General features: G+C 42.9%; 1 protein-coding gene across 1 annotated transcript in view; it reads left to right on the forward strand.

The window, feature by feature from the left end:
- The window catches only part of COL13A1 (collagen type XIII alpha 1 chain), a 100,104-nt gene extending 80,997 nt beyond the window's left edge, over nucleotides 1-19,107 (forward strand). The window contains exons 40-42 of the mRNA XM_034062175.1: nucleotides 4,052-4,138; nucleotides 8,006-8,044; nucleotides 8,916-19,107. Of these exons, the coding sequence (XP_033918066.1) occupies nucleotides 4,052-4,138; nucleotides 8,006-8,044; nucleotides 8,916-8,918 (129 nt within the window). The 3' untranslated portion in view covers nucleotides 8,919-19,107. The remainder of the gene's footprint in view (nucleotides 1-4,051; nucleotides 4,139-8,005; nucleotides 8,045-8,915) is intronic.
- Nucleotides 19,108-19,754: the final 647 nt, after the last annotated feature.

Below are 19,754 nucleotides of genomic sequence, written 5' to 3' on the forward strand. Positions count from 1 at the left end.
TGTAGTTACTAACATCTTCACACAGTAATAGACTGGTTAACACCTGAGCGGCCTCAGGTAGCCAGCATGCAATTCTGTCTGCTAAACCTTCATATAAGTAACTTTACAAACTTGTTTTTAGAAGGCGATACCTGTAGCTCATATAATCACCTGGGACATTGCAGTACATCTATCTGAAAGCGATAGGGTAGGGGTATTCTAACATGCTCATTGTTGTCATAGCTCTGTTCTCACTGAAGCATGGGACTTCATGTGTAGTAGAGCTAGGGCAACATGGCTTACTTTAGGAAATGCTTCTTATCTATTTACTGATGTGTATAGGCATTCCCATGAGAATTAACTAGGCGAAGCCATCAAATCTTACTGTGTTACTTTTAAATTCCCCCTGAAGCATAAAAAAGAAGGTTGCCCTCTAGCAAATGATCCTCCAGAGAATTTGGAAGATGGAAATTTGGAAAAGATGAACTAAATTTGCCTACACTAAAGAATCAGACATGGAGTTTCCTCAGGCATTGTCCTGAATGTGATGGTGAAGAGTTGGGTCAAAACCAATAGTGTGAATGGCTGCTTTTCTGTCACACCACCTGTGTGTTAGAAAAATACACACTTCTAAAAAGTGCATATTGAGAAACTCCTAGGTTTTTCATCAGGTTTTCCCAAGGACTTTTTGGCTCTTAAGGCTCAGAATCTTTTTGTTAAAAACCATTTAAAGCTATAGTTGAACATAATTTATATTTAGAAATATAAATTACTTTTGGATTAGAGTCTTTGAAAGATTACAATTGTATAAATATGTCAAGCATTTCAATGTAGCACACATGTATATGTCTTTATGCATATAGTCACATATGCATATGTACCTTCTCTTCATAAGAATCTGGTATCACCTAAGTTTATCTGAAAATGTAAAGTTTCACAGTGCATGTGCCCGTGTGGTGATTTCATTATATGAATCTGCTTTTGATACATAGTGGGTGTTCTCTGTCCTTTATCTGCAATGTATTTATGACCTGACTCTGCACAGAATGGGCAATTTTGGAAAGCTGTAGCCAATTGGCATCTTAAACTAGGGGAGAAAGATACAAGTTTCATGGGAGCTCAGAAGTTCTCCCCTATTTTAATCATTGCATTTCTGGCTTTGCTTCTTAACTTCCTCTTTACTAAGATGCATTTTGGTTTGTTCGTGTGGCTTTTAAACAAAAAGTAACTTTAACAGAATTCCTAGACTTTTTCAGTTGGTTTTTAAACTGGGTACCTTATTTATTAGCTGTAGATAGGATTTCTTTGAGCTCTCAAATAAACATTGGAGAAGCTGCATCTCCTTGTAGAGGGTGATTTGGAAAGCATGAGTGGGAAGCTTTGCTGGCCTCTTGAAGCACACATGCACTTTGCCTCACTGCAACAAATATTTTGAAACAGAAAAAATGTGATAAACTTGAGACTGTAAATGGGCAAGTGCAGTATCTTTGCCAGTGGAGCCTAGAAAATACCACTTTTCCCACTTAGTCTTTGTACAGGAGCTTCTCCTCTCTCCTGCCCCTTTTCAAAAGTCGTGAACAGGCCACTGCTAGTCACAGGAGTTAAACAGCAGGTTTGCTGAGTCCCCTTTATACAGCTGTTTTGTCAGCATACCACTATCCCTTTGAAGTCATTAGAGACATCTGACAAGTACCATTTAGCAGAACCAGACACAGTGCTAGTTCCCTAGGATTGGCTCTGCAGTCCTGTATCCCCAGCTGAACGCCAGGTGTCCCCTACAGTGGGACACTTGGCTTTTGCATCAGAAACTCCTCAAGAGCATGGGGCAGTCTCTCCCAGATACTGGTAAAACTGTGGGGGCAATTCAGCCACTGCTGACCTGTTGTTTCATAGGGGGCTAAGGTACAACACTGGCCTCTTTGGAAGTGGGAGATGTGTTAATCTGAAATGCCTCTCTTATTGACAGCAGCAGTATGTGTAGCACTTTAATCTAAAGATTTTCAGTGTTGAGGACATTAAAAATGAGGATCCACTTTGTTAAGCTCCCAAATAGTTTGCCAAAATCCTGCTATTTTAGGCAGAGCAATGCTTTCTAAGTCCCAGAAATGCTCCTGCTGCCCTTTGTTCAGAGTGAGAGATGAGCATAGGCTGTGCCTGAGAACAGGCAGAGACGGTATTGTGGCACTAGATAGCAATGGGAGCAGATAACCTTTCAAGTAACCCAGCTGAAAAAGTGTAAACCCTGAACTTGTGCTATCAAGCTGATATCTTCACTGTTATTTTAATGCCTGTGTTTTCTCTTGTGTGTATGTGCGTCTTCCTCGCTCCTACAGGTCCACCTTTGTCCCCTTTATCCCTTCCTCCTCTTCCGCCATTCTTCCTGGTTCCTTCCTCCTTCCTGCAGAGCAACCCATGCCACATTTTCCTGGATTATCCTCTGTGTTCCAGTGCTTGGTTCTGGGTGACTTCTCCTCATTGCCTCTCCTCTCCCATCCATTTCTCCTGCCAGCTTTGGGTTTAACACTTTTATTTTTTTGAAGAAGAAACAGCAACCTGTGTTGTCTGATTTTATCCCTTAATTCCTTTAACAAGAATCCTAAATTCAGTTCCCTGTGCTGCAGCTCCTTTCCATTTTATGCTCAGCAGCTTTAGGAATTTCTTCTGTTATATGTAAAGATTTGGTATAGGTATAACTGACAAATACCCACACAACACCCTGTGTTGGCTGACCTGATGCGAGTGGGATGTATACTCCCTTGGTGAGGAAGGGCAACAGGGCATCTGGGCATTCCCTCAGCCCGTTTTGTGTCTGGCTTTCATTGCCTTAATGCTGCCCCTCCACAAGAGAGCAAGTCTCCTCTTTGGCTGTGATTTTTTAATTGTTTCCTCCCTGTCCTGGCTCTGGTGTAACTCAGCCTGGAGCCTGCAGAGAAACTGTGATACCAAACCATTGTAAGAATAGCACCTTCCTGGGGATATGTCAGTGCTACCAAACAAGAGGGCCAGGGACCAGTCTCTGCCCTGTGGTTGTATTGCTGAGGACCAGTCCTTTGTGTAGCAGGTTTTTTTTGGGAGCAGCTACTCAGAGCATCCCAAAGGACAATCAGGCTGTGCAGATGCAGACTGTGAGGGCTGAGTACTCCCTTCCTGCATTCTCCAGCTCTTTTTTTATTTAGTAACGGTGGTGCACTCCAGTGCACAAACCACTGTAAGACTCTGGCAAGCACACTACTCCAATTAAAACTTTGCTGCTCTGGGATACAGAAGTAATTTTAAATCTTAAAATATTAAAGCTGAAACTCCCAACCTTCCCTCCCCACTAGAACCCACCCCCCAAAACAAAAACCAAACCACGCCAGCTTTTAAAGAAGAGCTATCAACCCCTGGTGGCAAAGAGTTTGATTAAACCGTTTAAGGGAAAGCTTCTAAACACTCGTTGACATTCAGAGCAGTAAGAAAAGTACAGTCAACACAGGGCATCTGTGCCAGCAGAGTCTTCTTACTGCAGCAGGAGAGCCTGCTTGGGATCTGCTGCAGGCCTTGCTGTCTGAGGCACTAGGCATTGCCCCTGTGGCATTGGAGGAACCCTCCCAGCTAGCTGGAGACTGAGGTGAGGGGCACACTGGTGGCCAGGAGTCTTTTCCCCGGCTGTGTGCCTAGGGTCAGCCAGTTCTCAGAAGGTACCTCTCTCTCTGAATGTATACTGTGCTGAACGTATAGGCAGCCCGGAGAAGCAGTCTCATAATGACAGTACTGATGGAGGAGGAATTGTGCTCCCCTGGCTGACTATAGGCCTGTCCCCAAAGTTCAGACACACTTGTAATCCCTTTGATGCAGAGCCCTTATGGTCTATCAGTGTGGGCTTTTAGCAATGACCAATGTGTTTATGCGGCTAAGTAACAATTAGTAGCTCCATACGTTGTTTTTCACTTAACATCTCAAAGGAAGATTTCCTTTAAAATGTTTCCTACATGTTTATCTTTTTTTAAACTATCACTGACATTTGTTTGAAATGGATGATCCTAAAGCTTTTGTGTATTCTTTTTTTCTTGGACCAAACTATTATTTACAGGGGGAGAGGGGCAAGAAAGGCTCTAGAGGGTCTAAAGGGGATAAGGGAGACCAAGGAGCGCCTGGATTAGATGCACCCTGTCCGTTGGTATGTTCTGTTTCATCAAATGTATTGGTTTACGATTTGTTGATGGGGAAGAAAGAAGGAAATCATAACATAAATAATGGTCTTGCAAAAGTACAACACTCAGATAAGGCCCAGCCTGGTTCCCACTGCAGTCTGTGGCAAAGCCGCTTTCTTCAGTGAGAAACCACTGATCCTCTGGGAAATCAGCCTGTTGAGTGACCATAGTTATATTCCTTCCTCTTCCAGAGCTCACAAAGGTTTGGAATACATGGGGGTGTCCCATGTGTGTGCTGGGAGCCCAGGGCTTTCTCCTTTGTGGACAGAGCCCTGTGTCTCCTTTGCTGTCTCTTCTCTGGAGATGTTTAATGTCATTGTGTCTATGTAATGGCAAAACCTGAATGATGTTTTTCTTGCCTTGGAATAATGGCCAGCTGATGTGGTTGCCTGGGAGTGATACAGGGCACTCGGGCTGCATTACCCAGAGGGAAAATAAATATCAGTTTAATCATTTAAATGGGATATGTTTCTGTCAAAATATATTGTCTATAAATCTAGACAAATTAATAAATATAAGAATATGTATACATTTTCATCTAAACGCATATGCTGTAGCAAACACTGCCAAAAATCCTAGGAGTACTTGTGAATCATGCATCTAGAAATCCAGCTGCTGGGTTTCGTAGAGAGGATAGGGAGAATGGATGATTTCAGGATAGGTGAAACAACATTCCCATCCTCTCAGATTTAACTCAGAGAAGTATCTCCTGACTTGTAGATTACAGAAAAAACACTAAGGAATCCACTACTACTGGTTACACAAACACACCTAAAACTCCAAACATGGACCATCTGTGTTATGGGTATGCAGCAGAGTGCCCTGCGGCAGTCCCAGTGGCGGACTTGGCCTCTCCTCCCATGACATGGAGGTGACTGGCATTAACTGAAATAACGATAGTGGTTGATTTCATAAACAGGGTCTCCGAGGTTTTAAAGGCGAGAAGGGTGAGCCGGGGTTACCTGGGCTGGACGGCCTGGATGCCCCATGCCCATTGGTATGGTGTACCTTCCCTTTCCTACATGCCTGTTTGCTTTTTGTATCTTGGTTGTCACTTTCTAATACCTCTGAATAGGTGCATGCCACAGAAACATCTGGCAATTCCTTCTTTACCTATCCCCACCCAAGCTGCATAACGGTGCTGTTGTCAGAAACAGCCCCTTCCCTTCATGCTATGAGTCACAGCTGCTGTGAGCATTACCTTGTAGCATGAGGAAAAACATAGCAGGAATGTGAATTTATTTACAACTGCCTCGATTCTTTCTTTGTCTTTGCTTCAGCATCTTTCAGTAGACTAACACACAAAGAACTGCCTCTGCACTGGCTTGGCTTTCTAGCAAGGAGCTGCCATGCTCATGTCCTTCATTAACTGTTTTTAAATGCTTGTACATAGCTAGCACAGACCTGACACTGCTCAGTATTATCTCGGTCAGCCTATGCATTAATATGACTGAAAAAAAGTTATCCTCTTAAACATATTAACTGGACACTTATCTCCCTTGATTTCTGCTAGATAATTCCTATTTGTGACTCTCCCCAGAAGTCCAAATGGTCCCATAGCATCCAAGAAACCTGAACTTGGAATTGCCTGTTCCTGTAATGCATTGAAACTTGTACTCCCATGCCCTTCAGGCCTTTGTTTGGCATGACTACATTTGCTTAAGGGTGGCCATTCCAAGCTTTATGCTCACTTAAAAGTGTTTGATGCCACTTGCAAGGGATGGGATATCAGTTAGTTCAACTAGCTGGAAAAATACGTCCCAGATGAAAGAAGCCACGTTCAGTTGGGAAGGTTTTCTTAGTTTCCTAAGGAAACTACCCCTGAAATTAAAAGTCTTTGTTGTTTTCCCTTTGTGAAGATCTAACATTAGTCTTCCTTCCAGCATTCCATTCTTCTGGGGAGTGCTGTTGTCTCTTTGGTAGACTACCTTTCTCTTTATGTCTCTGCTCTCAGTCAGGATTCACCCCATATGGCTATGTTAAAACATACACTTTTTTTCACACCCATTTTTGTTAGTGGAGACTCAACAGAAAAAAATGGTGAAACAGAGATGCCATTGTTATATATATATATATATATATGTATATATATATACAGTGTTCTGGCATGCAAGCTAGCTTGGGAACGTGAATAAGCATGGGTTTAGTTCCAGCACGGTTAAAAGCTTAGCATACAGCAGACACATCCACGTGCATAACTTGTGGAGGCTGTGAGCTAATGCTTTACACACCTGAGATATGTGGAAGGAGATACTTGGTACTAATAAGCACGTTGCATTTCCACTCTTGGCAAATTCACCTGCAACAAACACTTCCTTGTGACCCTGGTCTTCCTTTGATCCCCAAGATGTAACTCCCTGACCTCCCATTCCTTCATACACCTAACTTCCCGTCTCCTCCTGCAATGCACTACACAGTCATTCCCACCACCACCAAAGTACCAATGGGAACACCACAATTTACCTGTAATTCAGTATTGCCACAGTGTGGGGGGGTGGGGGAGGAAGTAGCACAAGGAGAGCACAGTCCAGAAAATGCATTTGAAAAGCAGTATGATTGTAGCATCATGGCAACAGTCCATCAGCCCCTTGAAAGTGCATCTCCTTTAAATAGTTTATTTCTTGATATAGTACCATGCGTTTGCTTTTCTGTCTGGTGTTTTTTCCCCCTCGCCTTCACAAATGGGATGATACGCACCTCAGATCTCTCACACAGTACTTGAAGAAGTGACAGCCAAATTGTTTCAATAAAGAAATGTGCCTGCATTGTGCGCTGTACAAGTTCACTCCCTGCTCCTGAGTTTTCCTGTGGAATAGCAACAGCCCACAAATCTGACACACAGAGCAGAATTTTTGGGCTTCTCATGTCAGAGGTGTATCTCCTTACATCTGACCCTATCCCCTGCTCAAAAGCAGGAGATTAAGCATCACTGACGTAATTCCTCATTTTCTCACATCAGTTTAGGCTTCTCTGAGATGAAATTAATGGCAATAATTCAGAAAAGCATTTCCCAGCAAAACAGTCTCAGTCTTTTAAAAGCACAGCCCTTAAAGTATCCAACCCTCTTCAATATTAAAATGAAACAGGCACATCCCCACTTTGGGATGTGTAGGCTGAGACTTCAGGGTTGCAGAAGTGCCAGTGGAGTTTTGCAGACATCTCACTGCCCTGGTTGAGGCAAAAGCCCCTCTCAGGGAGTCAGCTGAGACCTCCTCAGCCAGCACCTGGTCTGCCCTGCTGCTTGCCTTCCTAATTCCCCTGGAGCAAGATGTTCTCAGAGGCAAGATGGGGCAGCTGGGCAGTCTCTCACCTGATAAAGCAAACCCTTTAACAGGGCAGAAAATAAATGCTATTTTTCTCCAAACTCCCCTTGGGACCCAAGGTCAGTGCTGCCTGTTTGCTATAACCTCAGCGTTACAGAGTCAAGCCCAATGACACAGATCAGCCATCTCCTGCTTTCCTCTGCCAACTTCCTGCAGTATTTTTCTAGTTTAATGGGACCTCCTGTGTTCCCCCTATTTTCAGGGGAGCCTAGAAAAATACCTTCCTCAGTGAAGAATGAGAATGAGCCTACAGACCCCATGTACATAAGTCCTTGCATTACCCACAGACAACACCCCTCTTCAGTCCCAACCCTTGCTTCAAGCTACACTGGTTACATTAGCCAGAAGTCCAGGTCATTCCAGAAGGGTGAGGAATATCTTTCAGGCTATTCCTCCAGCCCTGCTTCAGACTGTTTGTTGCAGCTGTAATAGTTATCCTGTGCCTTCTTTCCCCAAACTTAGTGCTCTTTTCTGTGTCCTAAACTGCTATTTAATCCATCTTTTTTGCAGGGGGAAGATGGCCTTCCAGTTCAAGGCTGCTGGAATAAGGTAAATCCTGGAAGTGTTGTGACTGCTGAGCTGGCAGTGCTACTGGTCCCGCTGTTTGCAATGAGTCTGGCTAAGATTAAAAGAGGTGTGGAGGCATGCATGAGATTTCCAGGACCACACCCCTGAAAGCAGCAAGCAAAACTTTTCCTTGTTTGTATATTGCGGTTTAGCTTTATGGGCTAAAAAAGAGAGGATGTATTTGCAGCCTTTAAACTGCCTGGCCTTGAAGTGCTCCAATACTTGCAAAAAGATTTGGCTTCCACCTAGTCAACTCTATTACTAAAGGCTGGGAGCTGGCATGTTCTAGGTAACCTGGATGCCATGGGAGGCTGGTGGGAGCAGGACAGAAGTTCACACTTGTTTCAGCAGAGCCCCATGGGGCTTTCAGCACCAGATCCCCCTGAGCTCCTGCTGAGGGGTGTCCTGGCAGCTGGGCTGTAGCACAGGACATAGGGCTGCTTAGCTCAATTCTGGGCTAACACTGAGAGGGGGTGTAATACTTGTCCCCTCCACTCTCCCTTTGTTTCTGATGGTTCAGCTACCTCAGGAGTCCACCTCAGAAGGTGCCACTCCTCAGGGTCTAGCCCATCTTCAGTACCTGCTGTGTGCATTAGTGCCAAAAGTCAAGCTACAGGGGTAGGAAGGAAGTGGAAGTAGACAGCCTGAATTGAACTTCCCATCCCCACTGCCTAGGGCAGTGAACAGGTTCTCTGCTGAAAACCAGCACCATTTCTTTTCCTCCTGGAAACCCCAGAGCCAGCTTCCCTAACACTGTCCTTCCATCCCATGAAGCAGTCCTTCCCCCTGCTGAGCTGTCACTAACAATTGTTGGTGAATTGTCACTAACACTCATTTATATTTTCTTTTGCAGTGATGATTCTAACCCTGGACTGGCCTGTGTGTGTTACTGTACATAGAATATTTATTTTTATACAGTGTTCTTCTCTGACATGCCAAAAGTTATGCATTTTTACAAATTATCAAAAAACTGCGTATTTTTTGTACAGAAAATTCTAGATCTCCCTTCTTCCCCATTTCTCAGTTCTCTGTATAATTCTATGTCTGCTTTATGCTTGTTTTGTCATGGAGTACAGCTGTAATATTTACATGATATTTGTGCCCACATGATGAATATAGGAACTTAATAAATTATTGCATTGAAAGTGCCCGAAGGAACTGCCCTGTATAGATTTAAAGATCATTTTCATTTTCCAAGCTGGAATCATTCATGAATATTTCACAATATTACGTGTTTTTTATTAAAGCGAAATAGTAACAATTTTGTTGTGACTAAAACCTCCCAGTAGCCACTGTACACTGGGAATGTAGAGATTCCATGATTAATAACTATCAGACAAGGACTGTTTCTCGATCAGATTCAGAGCACCAAGCACAGTCCCCTGCCAGCTCCTCAAGAGGCTGATCCTTGGGCATGCAGGAATGGTAACACCTTCTCCAGGAGCTGTGGAGTTACCTTGTACAAAGAGAATCTCTTAGTCTCTTGTCTCTGGCTAAAATGGAGCGCTTCCCGTGAGCAGGAATAACCCTCAGGACGATGAGCCGTGGTCAGCAAGAAATTCTAAGATCTTTCTAAATTGCAGGCCTGCGAGTAGCTGCATTAAAGCCTATGGCAGAATACTTTGATGATATCCTAATGGGTGTTTAGTGCAGAAAGCAATCCACGTGGCTTTTTTTTAAATGTGAACCAAAGGTCGCATGCAGATTTGCAGTGTCATTAATAATTTGCATCTGTGCATCTTAATTATCCCTCCTGACCTCCCTTTGTTAATGCCTCAAGTCTGAACTACCCATCAAGAAAATGTATACTACTAGACCAAAGTGAACATCACAATATACTTTTCTTAGAAAATGAGCAAAGGAGTGAAAGGCTAAATCTACTCCCTGAAACATGTCCCCTTTCCTTGACCCTTCAAGTAAGGGGGAAAGCCAGTTTGCAACCCAGAAGTTTCTGGGTGATAGAGAGAAGTGTCAGTATTTAAAGATCCCTGCAGAGATCAATTACCCACAAGCAGTAATTCATTAGTTACGATTGAGACACTAAGGTCCTGCTCTTGACACAGCCACTACAAAAGGAGCTAAGCACCCTCTCTCACAGCACCACTGCATAGCTTTTACCATCAGAGTTCCTACAGTGTTGTACATACGGATCACAGGCTGTGCTCACAACAGCTTCCCCTGGCTGCAGCTGTGTCAGCCGAGGTGGTCACCACAACCACCTCCTGCACTCTGTTAGTCATCTGTTTACAAACTATTACTTTTTTCCAACTGATTCCACACAGCCTTTTAGCACCACCAGAGCACGATAGAGGGAGAGATGTGATTCTCTTGTCCACAACGCCCTGCAGGGACTGCCCATGGAAAGGAGCCCAGCCCCTGACTGCTGCAATCCATTTGTCACTTTACCCTTTCAGAAACTCATTGGACTTTATTTAAACACCAGTGAGGTTTCTACCACCCTGTGTCTCCAGCCTCCCCTTCCTACAGGCTGTTCCTGACTCAGATTGCTCTCGCAGTTTGGAAACTCCTTGCAACTTTCAACCTAAACTAATTCATGGTATTCAGAACCATTTCTTCTCATGCCAACATTGTCCTTTGGATGAAACTTTTCCATGCATGATGTTCTCATGAGATGCTTGGAGAAGCCGAAATGGCACAGAAAGAAAAAGAACAGCAGAGCTGTGAGGGATTCTTGTTTGGTTTCTCAGTAATGTATCTCATTAATGTAAGACCCACTCCCTGTTAGAAGTCTTTGCAGCTGTGAAGCTAATTGGAACAGCACTTTTTAAATGAATGCAACACAATTGTGCTGTTTTAATTGTACACCTGTTAACTACAAAACAGTTACTAAAGACCCAAACAGGCATACTGGTGGTGTCTTGTTTTTGGAAAGTTATGGTAGTAGCAGCAGTGAATTTCTACCCATCTTGTAGCGCTCAGCCCACAAGGTAGGTGGTTTGGATGCTTCAGCTCCTTAAAATGATGGCTCTCTTTAATCCCCCAAAACTTACAGCTCCCTTACGGAACCTGTCAGTGTTTCCTGTTCCCTTTGGTGTCAGTAGTGTATTTTTGGTTTGTAACTTACTTGTGATCGCACTGCATGGGATTGCCTTTGCTTGAGTTGTCTGAGCTAAAAGCAAACAGAGTGTACATATGTTATGTTGTCTTGACACTGCTACTGAAAGGTAGAGGAGTCTTAAGAGGCTGTTGCATCTGGTTTATTTCTTGGGCTGGTTTTCATCTGATATAGTGGTGAGAAAGCTTTTACCTGAGGCACAGGGGACCTTGAAATGCAGTTGCCAGAACTCTTGAAAGTACCTGAGCTGTGTCAGCAAAGAGGCAGGGAATGAGGGATAGGCTGAGCAAAGGAGTTTGAATTTTTTGTACTTCCAGCTTTGCCCCAGTGTAACTCTTCTGTTACCAGTGGAGATGCTCCTGACTTAGGAGCTACAAGAGGCTTTGGTGTCACAGCTTCTATAGCACTTACCTACTTTCTGTCAGCAAAACGCAGACACACACAGAGAGTGTCAACACATGTTGTTATCTTCATGTCTTTTTTCTTCTTTGTCTTCATTATTTTGAATCATTCTGTCCATATCATTGGTTTGGTTTCAAATTAGCTGCTGGACTCTAAAGATGCTTTATGTGGGCAGCAGAATCCATGACCTTACAAGACTTGTTTAATGTCCTTTGGCACACCCTGAAAAAGCTGAACACATTTTAACAAGAAGCATTTTTAGACCTTTCTGAATATGATAGTTTGGAGGATAGTCTGCTGACTTGGAAAACTGTTTCATTTTTACTTTCCTTTGAAAACCAACAGCTCCTTTTCCATCTTGGCAAAAGGAATTGCTAGGCTCCAGCTGTAAAGAAAACTCTGCTCTTGGAGCTAATTCTCAAGGGTGCTGAGGTAGCTGATTCACACTGGGTTTTTTAGGAAGCAGGTATCTAAGTGGGAGTTGTACACCAAAATGCTTCTGTGACACTAAATGCTGATAGGTGCTGCCTAGTGTGTATGAGTATTTCATCAATCCCACAGTGCCTCTCTAGGTTTTGCCTCTGTTGGGCATTGAGTTGTGAGTGTCTCACACAGCTGAGTACCAAGAGAACACAGCACTTCAGGCAGCATATGCAGAGGGAGAGGGAAAGGACCTGAGATTATCTGCAGCATTTGTTTAGAAGGTGAAACATAACTGCTCTAGTGCTGGGGAAAAACTATATGTAAGATACCTGCTCACCTATCATAAGGGTCAGAAAATGGTGAAAAACATTCCCTGTGGCTGCTACAGGTCACAACATGTTTTCACTGTACTAGATAACCATTTCAGATGGCTGTTCCTACAACACCTGATACCAGTATAATCTCATTGGCCACTGGTGATGAACCAGAGGTTGTGAATCAGTGAAATTTCACTGATCAGCTGCTCTTTCCAAACATGAGTGCTTTGCATTTCAAGAGGAACCTCAAAGGCAAAAGCTGGGCTTGCACCACCCTGAATGTGACAGCTCAGTTTCAGGAGCCATCTCTACTAAAACCTGTAACTGGGTTGCTGTCACTGATGATTATTGCTGTTAATTCTGCCTGGCCGCTTTCATGTGAAACCATTTGTGTGCCACTTCAAGGGTCAAACTCCTTGGCTGATAGCCAAAAAGTGAGACAAGTCTGAGGGTGGAGAAGCTTGGGAAATGACAGCACAATGGAAGGAGAAGAAGGACCTTCTTGAAGATTTGCTGGAGATGTTTTGCAAGTTCCCTCCCTGGAGCTTGGGAAGAGTTCTTCAACTGCACACCAGGAATCTGTGCCAGATGCTGCCTGCTGGGGCTGCAGGAGCTTGGCGTGCCAACGCTTTCTGTTTTGCTTTCTGTACTCTCCCAGAGGCCAGAGGCAGGGTTTGAAAATGACACCATTTATATTCCTTTTCTTTGGTCATTTTCACTTCTTTCTATTATTGTGGTAAGACTCTTTGGATGAAGAATTGGGCTCATTTTCCAGCAGGCGCTGTATAAATGAGTGCAAGACATGGACAATATTTCAGGGGGGGATCCTTTGATGCAAGAAAGAAATCCTTCTTGAACAATTATCTTCAGAAAAGTCTGAACCCCCACGTTAGTTCAGAGTGCTGCTCAGAGAGGATGTGGAAAGCTTTTTGCTACCGTTCTGATTGCTGACTTTCACCTACATCATTGATGATTCCGTCTCTAACCTTTTCATCACAAACTTTCTTCTCCTGTTAATTATAAAAAAGTGACGTGTGTTTTTTGCCAAAAAGGGAAAAAGCACGCTGGGTTGTGAAGACATTAAATACTTTTGTCAGAGGAGGAGAATGTGGAGCGTGGAAAAAAACCCTGGTTTCACTGAATAATTCCTTTGCTTCCTGTACTTCTGCTTTGGTTTCCACCATGCACACTGGATGCATTTTGTCTGGAGCCCTTTGGAAGTGTTATTTTGCTGGCCCATTAAGGCCCTTTTGTGGGTATGTCTAAGCAGATGTACTTCCAGATGGAGAATGAGGATCGTTAGAGTCTTTCATACATACAGTGAAGAAAAATAAAGATATGGCAAAGTGCTGAGGGGTGCAGAGGACGTTTCCCAGCTGCCTGAAGGGCAGGATATACAACTCGGGATACTTTGTACCAACTGCTGCGCAAATTTGGCGTCCTTTGCTCGGCTCCCATTGCTGAAGGTTAAATTCTGTTCGTGTGTAAGCTATGGGGTCTTCCCCCTAGAGCTCTTGCAATTTATCTTTAAAAATGCTAAAATTAATTATTAAGTGCATATCTTATGAACATGACTCATAACATTTCTTGTTCACTGAGAACATTGGGAATCCCACTTGCCCAAGCACTAAAACACATATTTAACTTTGAATGTGTGATTCCTTTTGGCCTAACTGATGCTATTTGCATAATTTAAGTACTCTGGTGAACCAGGGCCATTATTATTAGAGTTAATGAATGATATTATCTAAATCATTAAGCAGAACCAAATGGTACGCTATTCACATTACAGTTCAGAGAGAAAGTGCTGACTTCAAGTTAAAAGTTATGTCTTTTAAATCAGAGCAAGTCCAGAAGGCAATAGCCTTCCTTCAGCCACCCTTTGTCAGCTCAGCTGGAATAATCCTGACCTTTGGATAAGGACAGCTGTAGCTGGCACCCATTTCTTCTCATTGGTGAGGGGAAGGTCTACTGTTAAAATAATTCCAGGATTACAAAGAAGTTCTGCTTTCAGTTCATCTGAAGAATAGCAGTTCTTTAAGACTTCTAACAGAGGTATTCAGCAAGTGGAGTATTGGGGCACGAAACTGTTTCAGTTAGAAACCAGTCTGATGAAAGGGTGAAGTTATTTCATTTGTATTTTTTATTTTTACATTTTTTTTGTGGGGGGCAGAGGGAGAACCTGACCAGAACTGCAGGCGGTAGGTGCGCTTTTTTCCTTCTTTTGTAATGAAAACAATTAGATCTATAGTTTGATAATGTGACTTTACTTTTTATTAATGATTGGGGCGGGGGGGATTTGTTTGCTCTTTAGTGTTTTCTTCTAGGTATATTTCTAATGGGCTTTTGGAATAAGTGTGTAAAAATTCCTCACCCAAAATGTCCTAAGGACATTCCTACTGTGTTTTCTCTCCCTGAGTTCAGTAGCAAAACGGTGCTTTCTAGAGGTGAACCAGTTTTCAGTGGTGATAATCCATCCATGCAGGCCACCCCCAGGGACCAGGTACCAGTGACCTCTCCCAGACAAAACGGTGTCTCCAAAACACTTGTACATTTACACAGCTGAAAAGGGCTATGGCAGGGACCACTCTATTGCAAGTGGTCTCCCCCGACCTTAGGAGGTCTGTCAGGAAGCAGTTAGTCTGGCAAGAGTCGCTGTGTCCTCCTCAGCAGCATTCTAGAGCCTGAGCTCCCAGGCTTAGCTACAGAGCTCGGGAAGAGCAAGTAAAAGAAACGTTTTTCCTTGAGAATGGCAAGTTCTTGGTAGGTACCCATGAAAGTGTTGTTGTCTCTTCCTGTTGTTTTCCCCTCCTCTAAATCCAGCAATGCACCCCCTTTACCTTTAGGCTTTGCTTCACGCTGAGTCTACACTCAAATTCTTTGCTGGATGAGGGTCTCCTTTTACACTTTTTTGGGGTTGGGTTGCTTTTACGTTAAGGGTTGGTTTTTTCCCCTCTGCTTTTGTCCCTGTTGCTTCCAGATCTTTGTCCCAGACAAAACAGCTACCTTATTTCTTTCATTTTCTGAAGACCTGTTGGTCACATTTGGATCACTTTCCCACTTACTTGTATTATCTACCCTTCCTGTTGTACTTCCTCCCTTCTTATACCCCTTTGTTATTGAACATTTTGACCCGATGAAAACATCCAGGCAAAACATGCATTAAACCTGTGGATGTTTGTGGGTATTTTTTGGAGTTGACTGCAAAGCTTCTTGTGTTTAAAATGCTAGGTAGCCAGACCAGTTTAGCTTTGCAAATTTCTTACGACTTTGTTTGCTTGTTGAAGTTATTAAATAAATTTGTTCTTTTTTAAATCAGACTCAGAATTACTCAAAATACTGCAGATTTTTTCTTTTACAGAAAAAACTGCTAACACTTCTTTTTGCTGCAAAACATGGCTTTGTTGACCTGCTGTCACAAGGTTTAGTAGGTCAGACATGTTAAGGATAGGTATGAGAGGACTGGTTGTGAAACTTATGGGGTGGGACTAGCATTCTTGCTTTCCATTGCACACTGTTTGTCAGTCCATTGACTCTGGCAGGGGTGTGCTGGGAGGGTGAAATTCCATTTTATGATAATTCCATTGTTTTTTCACAGCAATGTTTCAAAATATTGCTTCAGTACATCTTCTTTCTACTCTCCTGCAGAGATTTGCTTTTACTCTCATGTTGCACACCACCAGCAGTGCCACAGACCAAGCAGTTTCGCCCTTTTTGGGTCTTCTAAAGGGACTGTGCTAGCTCCTGAAATTCCACAGCTGTTTCTGCAGCGGTTTTAAGTCAGTGAAAAGGAGAAATAGATATTTGGCAGCAAGACTGGGTAGGTCACCATAAGCAGAATCTTTCTCTGAGCCTGGCTCCTAGCTATTCGCTTGTTGCCTTCTCCATTACCATCCCCTCACTGTGCCAACAGAGCTGTCTGTGTGGTCACAGACTGACCCTGCTGAGAACCGATCTACCTTAAAAACCAGCCCCTCAAAACAACAGAGTACCTAAAGTGAGAAAGCAAAAGGGAAAGCTTATGCCAGCGTGGCCACAGAAGTGCGTGTGGACCTGCAGCCTGTGACTTCACTAGGGGCAGAGGCATGCAAGTGGGCATGAAGAAGGGAGGTGGAGCAGAAGCAGCAGACAAGGCACCACAGGAGAGGCCTCCAGTGGCCTAATCTAGGCTTCTTCTCAGCTGCAGCGTGCACTTAATGCTAAATCATTCTTTACACTTTAACCAAACAGGATTACTCTGTTATTCCTTCTTGTCCCTCACCATTTAAATATTAATGTAGAGTAAATTGGGGCAGAATGTTGTCATGTTTCTTCCTGCCCTGATAAAAGGAGGACTGGGAGCATCCCCTTCATGCAGGGTGTAATAGCCTGACTCCACAACAGTCTCATTGTTCTTCATGATGCAAAATTAACTCCGGATGTTGAACAGCACAGTAATGGGAGGGAGGTTCTGATTTATGGGGAAAGCCTGCAGGTATCATGGGCTCCTCAAAGGTACAATTTGCAGTGCCAGATTTGCAGGCTATATCTATGTTACTAATTGGTGCAGTATGAGAAGAGTAGGTCTAAAGAGCAAAACAGGTCCCCACCAAGGAACTATCTGGTTTCAGGAGGCTTAATTTTTGACTGCTCTAGTCTGGCTTAGGGGTTAGTGAACCACTGATCACTCCCATTAGTAGCTGGGATGCAGGACGTGTGCTACTGGAGCTCACCTTCTGGTTCTGTTTTATCTAGCAGGAATCCATTTGGTGTATTCAGAGACTATTTTGTGCTATGATCCAAAGCACAACATGTGGACACGATCTAGAGGTTTGCTTTGAAGGTGCAGCTCTGGTCTGGAACGTGGTGCCAATACAACATGCACTACACCATGCTCTGAACCATGCTGTGCCATGTGGGAGCCTGTCTTGCCAAGTGGGTGGGAGCAGAATGTTGTCCACCCTTGTGAGTCAGCTCTACCAAGCAAGCTGTGTGGTGCCAAGACACCCTGTTAGCATTTGTAGTCCTCAGAGCAATAGGAAACTGCCTCCCGTGTGTACCTTCCCCACTCCTGGAATGCTTGAGTCATTGGCACTGCCTCTGTTTCTCATCTTCATAGAATTTGGACACCAAATTCTCTGATATAGGGACACTTTCTGTCAAAGATCTGTTCATCAGCCATCAGTCAAACATGAATGGCCTAATCCCTGCAGGAGAAGGATTTCTGAAGCAATTTGTTCTTGTTACATACCTGATTTCCTTGACTTTTGCAAGATATTTTACTACTCTTCCCCCTTTGGTGGCATAGAATGTACAATATTTAATATATCTGTAGTGAAGTGATGAGTCATGAGTAGATCTTGTCAGGGCATTGTTTCTGCATATCTCTTACATACACTGACTGTTGGAGTCATTTAAATCTGAATACACTTTTTACACTTTTTTTATATTGAACTTTTTAGCCTGTATATTAAATATCCAATGCTATTTAGCATTCATTAATGTAAGTGCTGTAATATACTTTTTGTGTTACCAGTAATTATTACTGTCATTGTATTGATTCTAAGACATTATTTTGACTTCTTTTGGTAGAGTTTAGCTACTTGGAATTTTTTGGCCTTCAAAAGGATTCCATACTAAATAACCGCTAGAATGAAGAGAAGAAAGGGCTGTTCTTTCCCACAATCTTTTTAACCTCAGTAGGAGCTTCTTCAGCTAAAATGAGCATTTGCTTTTACTTTTCAACCTCTTCCTTGCTAATGTGATAACATTGATTTGCTTTGTCTTTTGATCCTGGAAATTCTGAATTCCATGTTGACCATTTCTATCAATACTGTAGAAAACCAGAGACAGCTGTTCCATAAAGCGTTACTGATCATAACAACTAAAATACTGTAATTAGTTTGCTTTTCTCTACTAATCTTTTTCCACTATTAAGTTTTTTTAGCAAGTGATACGTGTGATAACAGTTGAGAAGACATTAAAGGATTAAACACTTCACATATACAAGGAGAGGGATTCAGCTGAATTATTTCCATCTCTATGAATGAAAAATAGCTTATGAACTTTTATGTCAGAACAAACGCTGTGCCCTGGATACCTCTTTCTTGTGTCCACTACCTAATCCAGTGGTTTCAGTGAAACCACATCTGTCCTTGGAACTAGGGGAAATTTAAAGAACTCCCTGAATCACTGCTCAGTACTAAATCAAGTTCAGTTTTGTAAAAGAAAACTGCTTCATAATTATGGCATCCTTAAAGCATTTCCACCTTCTTGTAGAAGATGGAGAGTTTGTATGTTTAATCCATGAGTATCCATTTATCAGATACAGAAATAGTGCTCATTTGATTCAGAAGTGATATTTTATATTATGATGAAAACTGCTACACAAGAGCTGTATATTGCTATTTAAATACCTTAGCCTATTCACTACATCATTATGAGAATACAGATGGGAGATTCCAGGACAAAGTTAATTTAGGAAATGGACTTTTGGAAAACGGAAGGAGGGATTGAAAAAGCAGACCAGGAGGTAATGAACTTGTCTTGGACTGGATGGTTGTTACAATGGTAAATGTGGCACTGTATTTAAAGTGTCATCCCATAATTTTCCAAGAGGAGTCTGATGAATTCCCTGTGCCTTGTGTTGAAGCTTTACACCTTTGTGTCAATGCTTTAGTAAGGTTTCTATTTTAATTTGTGTGCCGTACATATTCCAGTACAATCTTCATTTGTTACACACGATGTACATACTTTCTTCTCCCTTTTGTAAAGATAGCTGTTTACTTACATAGTTTGTCTTTTGTAAATGACAGCTAATGCAAATAATAAACCATAAAGTCACTTAACACATCGTCTTTTCCTTTGGGGATGGGTTTTGGGTTACTATCCTAAGGCAATCACGCCATCTGCTGTTTGCCAGTCAGACCCAGTAATGATGGAAAGAGGTGGCAGTTTCAACCGGCTCGCAGAGGGACAGAAGTCTCAGATATACTGCTATCATCAGCTCTATGAAAGCAGCCAGTCCCGGTTAGTGCCTGTGCTAAGGGGAAGGCAGCAGTATCAGCCCAGCTCTGGTACTGGACACTGGGGAACCTGCATGACAGTAAGAGAGCCTGAACCCCTCCATTGTCCAATAGCGTTATTGCAGCTCTTTCTTAAGATATGAATTAATCAACCATAAAACACAAAGCTACACAAATTGAAGCAGATGAAAGAGTGAGTGCAGAGGGGACAGAGCCAAGATTATCAGATTGTGATTATCAGCTGTGTCCTTCTTGTACTGTCTTTCCACAAAAGTGACAGAATCAATAAGGTGGTGTCCGTCTACCCCAAGAGTTAACAGCCCTTTGCTAAGGGCTTCTATCTAAGGTAAAATGTTCACTCAGTTTCTGAGCTAATCCGCTGCTAATAGGGGAGGTGGTGGAGGGGAACAAATCGAATAGCTGAGCCTTTGGTGAGTGATCTGGGGATAGCAGAATCTGTCCTGTTGGCT

Source organism: Melopsittacus undulatus, chromosome 4, assembly GCF_012275295.1.
Source record: "Melopsittacus undulatus isolate bMelUnd1 chromosome 4, bMelUnd1.mat.Z, whole genome shotgun sequence".
In the NCBI taxonomy this organism is placed as follows: domain Eukaryota; kingdom Metazoa; phylum Chordata; class Aves; order Psittaciformes; family Psittaculidae; genus Melopsittacus; species Melopsittacus undulatus.